We start from the raw sequence: 9,074 nt of genomic DNA on the forward strand, positions 1-9,074 counted from the left end.
AAATCTTGCATAGAAAGGAAGACTGTATTTCCTCCTACCTTAGTCAAATTCTACCTATTTCTTGTGAACTTTGAATGGAGGAATGAGCAAACTAGTTTTGTAAATGTTTTCTGCTACCTGATCAAGCTCTGGCCAGCGGTGCTTTTTGTTTGACTGTTTGTTTCATTAATATTCAATAAAATTACATCAATTAATTGATTTCAGACATTACCTTCCATCTTGAAATTGCTTTAAAATTTCCTTTACAGATTGAGGTAATTAGCTGACCTATCTATAATCCATAATGGAGTATTTGAATTTACAATGCAGTCTGTCTGTTCATTCTAAAGTGAAATATGTATGCACGTTTGTGGGCAATGAACTGTAATTACCTATGACAAAGCAGTAGAATTCAAAGTACAAGAAACTGCTGTCTTTGGTAGGTGCTGTACAACAATGTGAGTGTTGTGCACAAAAAGGTAAAATGAGAGTAAATTTGAAGATGCTGCACGTATCTAATGGTTGGTTTCCCACCAGGATTAGCAGAGCCTGTTGTGTGAGCTACAGTTTTTTAAAAAGTCTCACCTTTTCTAACCTTTGCTCCATGCTAGTGTCTGTTTTTAGGTCATCAGGTGCTCCACTCTGCTACCCAGCAGTAAGGAGCTGTGTGTGATTAACTAGTCAACGTGGTTTCCCCACAGAGACATGTGAACTTAAAAGCATAGAAGCTGACTGGTGCAAACTTATCTTCTACCACTGAATAACACAAATATATTTCTGTTTTTGTAAAGCTCCCTCTTTTTAAGGGGAATGCTTTGAACTGCCTAGTTTATGGAAGTAAAAGCAAATGAGAATGCGGAGTATTAGAAGAAATTTATACTCGGTCCTGTGCAAAAGAATATTTTAAAAATGCAAATGTTGATTTTTCTGTTAACAGCGATTGCGAATGAATCCAAGAAACTCTATGGTGTTCAGTTCCACCCAGAAGTGGATTTGACAGAGCATGGGAGAGATATTTTGAAGAATTTCTTGTTTGATATTGCTGGATGCAGTGGGACATTCACAGTTCAGAGCAGAGAAGTAGAATGCATCAGAGAAATACAAAAGAAAGTAGGACATTCCAAAGTTCTGGTAAGCTTTATTTATTAATAGTGTAAAATTCCAACAAAAATGAAAATGTTCTTTTCGTGACACTGAACATGTTTGTGTTAAGCAGTATTGGGTTTCCCAGTTTAGAAATTCTAATAGTTGTCATTTGATCCGTAGGTACTACTGAGTGGTGGAGTAGATTCGACAGTGTGTACAGCTTTATTGAATAAGGCTTTGAACCAAGATCAAGTAATAGCTGTTCACATAGACAATGGTTTCATGCGAAAAAGAGAGAGCCAGTCTGTTGAGGAAGCCTTGAAGAAACTTGGTATTAAAGTCAAAGGTAAAGATGCAAAACAAAATGTAACTGATTTCAATGATCAATAAAACTATAAAATTGTTCAGATAGACGGAGCATGTCTATCAGGAATATTTACGGACCTACCTGTATAGTAGAGCATAGTGCACAAATTTAGAAAGGGTATTAAAGCCACAGAGTATAGTTCAGATTCACGAGGGTGACAACAGGGAAAGGAAGTTTTCATTGAATAAAGATTTGAGTGCTAGGTCTGTGTCCATTGCAGATGTGATTTAAGGGGATATAATTTAGTTATGATAGATTATGGTAAAATAAATAGGAAAATAGTGTACTGAAAAGAAAAAGCCCATAGGATTTAAGGGAGAGTGGCAAGAAAGAACCAAAATTGGTTCAGTGCCTGGAAGCAGAGGATATTGATCAACTGATAGTTTTCAGACTGTTTGCAATTGAGTTCTGTCGGTCTTAGTGTAAGGTACCTATGCAAGGTACCCTGTTGTCCATGAATCAATTACTTCAGATTTAAATGTATGGAATATGGTAGATAAGTTTGCAGGTTGTGGAACATTGACTGTAAGGTTGATGGTGAGTAGGAAGGCTATAGATTGTAGGAAGCTACCAGTGATCTGGTCAGGAAGATAGGAAAGTGTCAAATGAATTCAAACCAGAGAATTGTGAGGTAATGAATTTCAGAAAAGCATACAAGGGTAGCAATTAAATGGCAGTTAATGAGAATTGTAAAGGAACACAGGGTTTTTGTCATGCTTTCCAATAGATCCCAAAAGTAGCAAGGCAGCTTAGATGATCAGGGCATACAGATTAAGTGTTTTTTTTTATTGGCTAATGCAGAAAATGGCTTTCTTTTGTCCTGTAAATTTCTATGATTCTGTGACCAACATCAAGTTCAGAGCCAATTTTCAATTGTTATGTGGAAATGAGAGGCAATAAAACTGGTGGTTCTGTCATAGAAATGTTCCATACTTAATTCCTTTGAGTACAGCCAATTGATGTTTGTAGTAAACTCGTGTAACATCAGCAGGCTTTTGTAAAATTCCCCGGTATTGCTTTTTCTGCCACATCTGAAACAAAATTTGTTTGCGGTCCTTTCCTCTATCAGTATTTGTATATACCACTTGCCCTGCTATCCTGGATTGCCATTTGGTTAAGTGGCAATACCTTCAGATTGCCAATCATTAGTACAACAAGCAAAATACTGGTCTAAGTTGTTACAATAAGTTTTTCTTTTAAAATTTACAGTGGTTAATGCAGCACATGCATTCTACAACGGTACAACAACTCTGCCAATTTCAGAAGAAGACAGAACTCCCAGAAAGAGAATAAGTAAGACCCTGAATATGACAACAAATCCTGAAGAAAAAAGAAAAATAATAGGAGATACTTTTGTGAAGGTATATTTAGAATTAACTTTGTAGCATTAACAAAATTAATTCTGTCCCCATGCTCAAATGTTTTGATTGTACTTTGCACATATTTTAATGAAAAGTACACATTTACTTTCTCTTTATTCTAGATTGCAAATGAGGTAATTGGAGAAATGAATCTGAAGCCTGAAGAAGTGTATCTTGCTCAAGGTACTTTGAGGCCAGATTTAATTGAAAGTGCTTCATTAGAGGCGAGTGGGAAAGCTGATGTCATCAAAACTCATCACAATGATACAGAACTGATAAGAAAATTGAGGGAAGAGGTCAGTGATGTCTTTCAAGGTTTCTCTAACAGTTTGGCTCACAGGGATGAGCTTATTCTGCAGCTTCAACTGACATTTTAAAAAATGTTTTAAATGGTATTCTATCTCTTATTACTCAAGCTTGCATTAGTAAGCTATTGTGTATTTACAAGTGTCCCATGAAGTCAGACCACCTTAATCTCAATTATCTAGTAAGTACATTTTACAGTTTGAGTACGCATGTGTGGATCTTTTATTCTGCAGGGTAAAGTGATTGAGCCCCTAAAAGACTTTCACAAGGATGAAGTGAGAGCATTAGGCAGAGAGCTGGGTCTTCCTGAAGATGTAATTTTGAGGCACCCATTCCCAGGTGAACTTAATACATATTCCTGCTCTTATTAAACGAGAAGTCATTCCATTCTGAATTTGCCTTGTTTCATAAATAATTTATGGTTTACATTTTTTTTTTTTTTTTAAAAGGACCCGGTCTTGCTATTAGAATAATCTGTGCTGATGAGCCTTACATTTGCAAAGACTTTGCGGAAACTAATAACATTTTGAAAATAGTAGCTGATTTCTCTGCAAGTGTGAAAAAGGTAAGTTATGATGAATATTCCTTGCCACTTTGCATAAAATTATTAGTGGATGTTTTATTCTTAAACACAAACAGCATTTATCATTTCAGTTTTAACATGACCACCATATATCATATACAATAAAAAACAAAAGAACTGTGGATACTCTAAGTCAGGAACAAAAACAGAAGTTGCTGGAAAAGCTCAGTAGGTCTGGCAGCATCTGAAGAGAAATCAGAATTAATGTTTTGGGTCTGGTGACCCTTCCTCAGAACTGTTTTGTTTATGCACAATGCAAGATAATCGGTCTCACCTGTATGAAACACTTTTCACACCTTTTTACATTGCCCCATATAAATGACTTACAATATCCTAACTTTCAAAAGCCAAATCACTTACTGCAAAGGCCATACTTTGATCATTGTGCTCCCTGACCGTCTTGTGGTAGGCTCACCATAATTTGCTGTGAACATATATTAGGACATGATATAATGAATGCATAGCTTATCTGGAGCAATTAGTATTTTGTACCTGCTCAAGGACATGAAACAGAATTAACTGTTACTTTGTATATGTTCAATGATCTATGTTTCCCTTTCTTAAATTTCAAAATTGATTGTAATGGAGTTAGATTTTATTCAGTTCCAATTTTCAATAACGAGAAATTGTTACAATGACTGCCTAATGATGTTGCACGTCCTGGTGTCTGGTTGATTTGGATCTCTGCTTTATAAGCTATAAAATTAAAGCATGGCTGATCTGATAGTCAGGCTGAAGCTGTTATTTCCATGCAGTCTAACACTTTGTGCAAAAGTGACTGGAAAGAAATTGTTCCAAATTAGCTGCATTTGATTATAACACTGCAAATTTTTCAAATACGTGGAGTTGCATTAGTGGGAACTTCACCTAAGTAGTATCAAAACCTGCTGAGCACTTGAGTATTTCCATCGTTCTAAACCCATAGTGTAAAAATAGTCTGTGTAAATAAGAGTCATAGTCATACAGCATGGGGGGAAAATACCCATTTGGTCAAACTTGTCCGCACCAACCAGATAACGATTTGGATGCAAATAAAGTAGCCATGGTTAGTAAATTTGCAGATGACTCCAAAAATTGGTGGTGTGGTGGACAGTGAAGAAGGTTATCGAGGGTACAATGGAACCTTGATCAAATGGGCCAATGGACTGAGGAGTGACAGATGGAGTTTAATTTAGATAAATGTGAGGTGTTGCATTTTGGTAAGGCAAACCAGGGCAAGACTTGTATAGTTAATGGTGAGGCCTTGGGGGTGTGTTGCTGATCAAAGAGATCTAGATGGTGCAAGTGCATAGTTCCTTGAAAGCGGAGTCACAGTTTGACAGGGTAGTGAAGAAAGGGTTTGGTATGCTTGCCTTCATTGGTCAGTGCATTGAGTGTAGGAGTTGGGCTGTTTTGTGCAGCTGATATCTGGTCGGTGTGGATGAATTGGACCAAAGGGTCTGTTTTCATGCTGTCTAACAGTATGACTGTATATTCTAAACTTATCTAGCCCCATTTGCCATCATTTAGCCCATATCCCTCTAAATGCTGCTTATTCATGAACTCATCTGGATGTCTTTTAAATGTTGCAATTGTACCCGCCTCCTCCTCCACGTCTGGCAGCTTGTTCCACATGTGCGCCACCCTCTGTGTGAAAAAGCTGCCCCTGAGGTGCCTTTGTAAACTTTTCCCCTCTCACTTTAAATCTAAATCTATGCCGTTTAGTTTTGGAGTCCCCTACCCTAGGGAAAAGACCTTTTGCTATTCACCCTATCTATGCCCTTCATGATTTTATAAACCTCTATAAGGAAGCTCCAGGGGAAAAAGTGCCAGCCTATTCAGCGTCTCCCTATAGCTCAAAATAAGGTAGTACACTTATCATGGATAAATTTTAATTTTCACGTAGATTGGGAAAACCAATTGGCGAACGTAACCATAGGAAATAATTCAAAGAATGTGTACATAGTTTTAGGAAACTATATGTTGTGTATCCAACTGGGAGTCAGCCTATTTTGGATCTGGTAATATTTAATGAAGCAGGTTTAATAAATGATTTCAGAATAAAAATCCTCGAGTGAGCAGTGACCAAAATATGATAGTGTCTAGCATTCAGTTGGAGAGTGAGAAACTTCAGTTGGAAAAAACTGTGCTAAATTTAAATGAGAGTAATTACATAGAATTGAGGGAGGGAGTCCAAAAGCATGTTACTGTGGACCGATTAGCCTAAAATCTATTTTTGGAAAAGTATTGGAATCAATTATTAAGGAAGTAATAGCTAGACATTTGGAAAATCATAATCTAATTAAGAACAGTCAGCGTGGCTTCATTAAAGGGAAATTGTATCTAACTAATAGAATTTTTTGAGGAAGTCTCCATTGTACTGCATAGACGGGCACTGGTAGGTTTGTTGTATTTGGACTTTCAGAAAGAATTTGACGAAGTACCTCACACAAGATTACATCGTATGACAAAGGCACGTAGTGTTGGAGGTGGTATATTGGCATAGATAGGGAATCGGCTAATGGTCAGGAAACAGAACGGAGATAAGGATTTCTTTCGGGTTGGCAACCTGTGACCAGTGGGTATATAGGTTGTTAGTGGGCAAAAATTTGGAAGTTGTTGAAGTAGTGTTTCTCACAATCTCTGCAGGGAATCTTACAGATGACATTGGTTCTGTCCATAGTGGGGAGTGGGTCTTTGGTTTGGGTGACCCACTCCCCACTTTGGACAGGACCAGTGTCATCTGTAAGTTTCCCTGCAGAGACTGAGAGAAACACTTCTTTCGGACAACAGGAAGGAAACTAACAACAAGGGTACACTAACACCAACTGTCTACAAAAAGACACGACCAATACTCATTGATCTCTATCCACATGGGTAAGGAGAACCACCAATTCGACTGGGTCAACACCAAAATCCTGGGACGTGCTAAGCAGAGACAGGCACGGGAATTCCTAGAAGCCTGGTACGCCACGAAGAAAGCCATCAATAAATACATAGAACTTGATTCCATATACACTCTACTACGAAGGAAAACCAGAAGTGAGGCAATCCAGCTCAATGGACTCTAGAGTTTAAAGACCAAGCGGGAAAACACACCGGCGCTTCATTGGAGGTTGCACTGATGATGTTATCCAGCAGGGTAATGAAACGTCTGCGGAGCAACAAAACAGTTCGGCAAGCCAATCAACCACAACCTGAGCTACAAATCTACTCCAAAACCTTAGACATCTAGGTTGACCCCAGGCATGAAGGGACCATCTTATGAGCAGAGGCTGAATAGCTCGTACTGGAGTTTAGAAGAATGAGAGCCAACCTAATTGGAACCTACAAGATTCTTGGGGGATTTGACAGAGTAGACGTGAAGAGATTGATTCCAGACACACCTCCTACAAAGGGAAACCAGGGGCATACTCCCAGTAAGGTTCACCCATTTCAGACAGTTCGAAATAATTTCCCTGAGGAATATGAATCTGTGGAATTCTTTTACTGCAGGAGGCTGTCATTATGTATATTCAATAGTGAAAGACTGATTCCCTTACTGATTAGAAACCAATGATCATGTGGATAAGGCAGGAAAGTGCAATTGAAGATTATCAGATCAACTATGATCTCAAAAAACGGCAGGCAGTCTCGTTGGGCCAAATGTCCTTTTTCTGCTCCGATGTCTTGTGGTCTTATGGTTTCAAAGCACTGGCAATCAGTCCTATTTACTTGGTGAACTCCAACGTTGTTGACATGAGGACGACAGGCTGTGGTTAGAGGCATAGTCATTCTCCGTTGATCCCTTTCAGTGAAGGTCTTTGGCATAATACAGAAGTCCTGACAAATTATGAATTCATTTAGATAATGCCATAAGTAAACCTGTCATGGTGCTTTTGGAGTTTTAGCAAGTGCAATTGATGTGAGCAGCAGATTACAAGAATGCTATTGTGACGCAAGGTTTCAGAAGTTTGGTGCTCAAAGTCTATAACCCAAAGAGAGACATTGTACCTTTTTTCAATAATAACATAAGTTTGAGTAATTTAATACAAAATTCTGATAAGCACATTTGTGCTGTCACGGATTAAAAGTCACCATGTCATAAACAATGATGTAGATGGATATACATATACGAACATTTTTAAATTCGTGCCAGCTACTCAAAGCTTTGCTGACACTGATGCATTTTGGGTGGACTAATATGAAAAACAGTACATTTTAAAATTCATTGGTCATCTATTTTTTATGAAATGCTGGGACTGGTTCCAGAAGCTCAAATTCTAAAAATGGGACAGATAAGATAGTTATGGAATGTGGTTGACTTGCATTTGTTTTTTTAAAAAAAAAAAGTGCAGATTATGGAAGTGGAGCAAATAATGTTGGAGGTGCCATCTGGACACTCCTGGGCACACAATTTCAGAAATGTTGTGAAGGCCTTAAAGGAGTCACAGAAGTTTGCAGGGATGAGAAACTTCATGAAGAGTTGGAGAATGTTAAAGCTTATTAATCTTGTCTGTTCCTAAGAGAGAAATAGTCTATTGAATGTTTTCAAGAAAAACTTTGAAAGATTAGGTAGAGGAAGAACTGTTAATTTAGCAAGTCATTAACTTAAGACCAAAGATTCAGAATAATTAGTGGAAGATCTAAATGGTAGATGAATAGAAATATTGACGCAAACAATGGACTCGAATCCATAAATTTTAATACAGAATTGTTTGGGTACTTGAGGCTGATGAGCATTTGGCTTATGGGCAGCAATAAAATGTGGGCTAAGTGTGCCTGCTCTTTGAAAGCGAATGAACTGACTGGCCACCTTCTGTGATACTGTAATTTTTTTTCATAATTACAAAAAATGTTTTCTATATCGCTGCACAAATACTGGTGCAAGGTTATTTATGCAGCTTTACATGTTGATGATATACCTAAGCATTTGTGCTAGTTTTCAATAGAAAATGTGAATCTAAAGATGTTGGGAAGTCATGATATCATGTTCTTCTGCAGCCGCACACACTATTGCAAAGGGTCAAGTCCTGTACGAGCGATGAAGAACAAGAACAGTTGATGCAAATTACAAGCCTGCATTCACTTAGTGCTTTTCTTCTGCCAATTAAAACTGTTGGCGTACAGGTTAGTGTTGCAACGTAAATATTACAAAAGAAGTCAAATGCCATTTAGAGATAGTAGGAACTGCAGATGCTGGAGAATCCGAGACAACAAGGTGCAGGGCTGGATGAACACAGCAGGCCAAGCAGCAGCATAGGAGCAGAGAGGCTGACATTTTGGGCCTAGACCCTTCATCAGAAAAGGGGGAGGGGAAGGGGGTTCCGAAATAAATAGGGAGAGAGTGGGAGGTGGATAGAAGAGGGATAGAGGAGAGGATAGGTGGAGAGGAAACAAACAGGTCGAAGAGGCGGGGATGGAGCCAGTAAAG

At 38.2% G+C, this 9,074-nt stretch overlaps 1 protein-coding gene across 7 annotated transcripts in view; it reads left to right on the forward strand.

Moving 5' to 3' along the window:
- Positions 1–8,825, forward strand: part of gmps (guanine monophosphate synthase) — a 94,851-nt gene extending 86,026 nt beyond the window's left edge. For 2 of the 7 annotated variants that reach the window (XM_048604097.1, XM_048604091.1), the window contains 7 exons: positions 917–1,110; positions 1,246–1,411; positions 2,642–2,793; positions 2,916–3,089; positions 3,333–3,438; positions 3,549–3,664; positions 8,645–8,825. In XM_048604097.1, coding sequence (XP_048460054.1) covers positions 917–1,110; positions 1,246–1,411; positions 2,642–2,793; positions 2,916–3,089; positions 3,333–3,438; positions 3,549–3,664; positions 8,645–8,788 — 1,052 coding nt within the window. In that variant the 3' untranslated portion in view covers positions 8,789–8,825. The remainder of the gene's footprint in view (positions 1–916; positions 1,111–1,245; positions 1,412–2,641; positions 2,794–2,915; positions 3,090–3,332; positions 3,439–3,548; positions 3,665–8,644) is intronic. The other 5 variants (XM_048604093.1, XM_048604095.1, XM_048604092.1 and 2 more) reach the window with 4 other exon arrangements.
- Positions 8,826–9,074: the final 249 nt, after the last annotated feature.

The sequence above is a fragment of the Rhincodon typus genome, chromosome 13, assembly GCF_021869965.1.
Source record: "Rhincodon typus isolate 14 chromosome 13, sRhiTyp1.1, whole genome shotgun sequence".
Taxonomy (NCBI): domain Eukaryota; kingdom Metazoa; phylum Chordata; class Chondrichthyes; order Orectolobiformes; family Rhincodontidae; genus Rhincodon; species Rhincodon typus.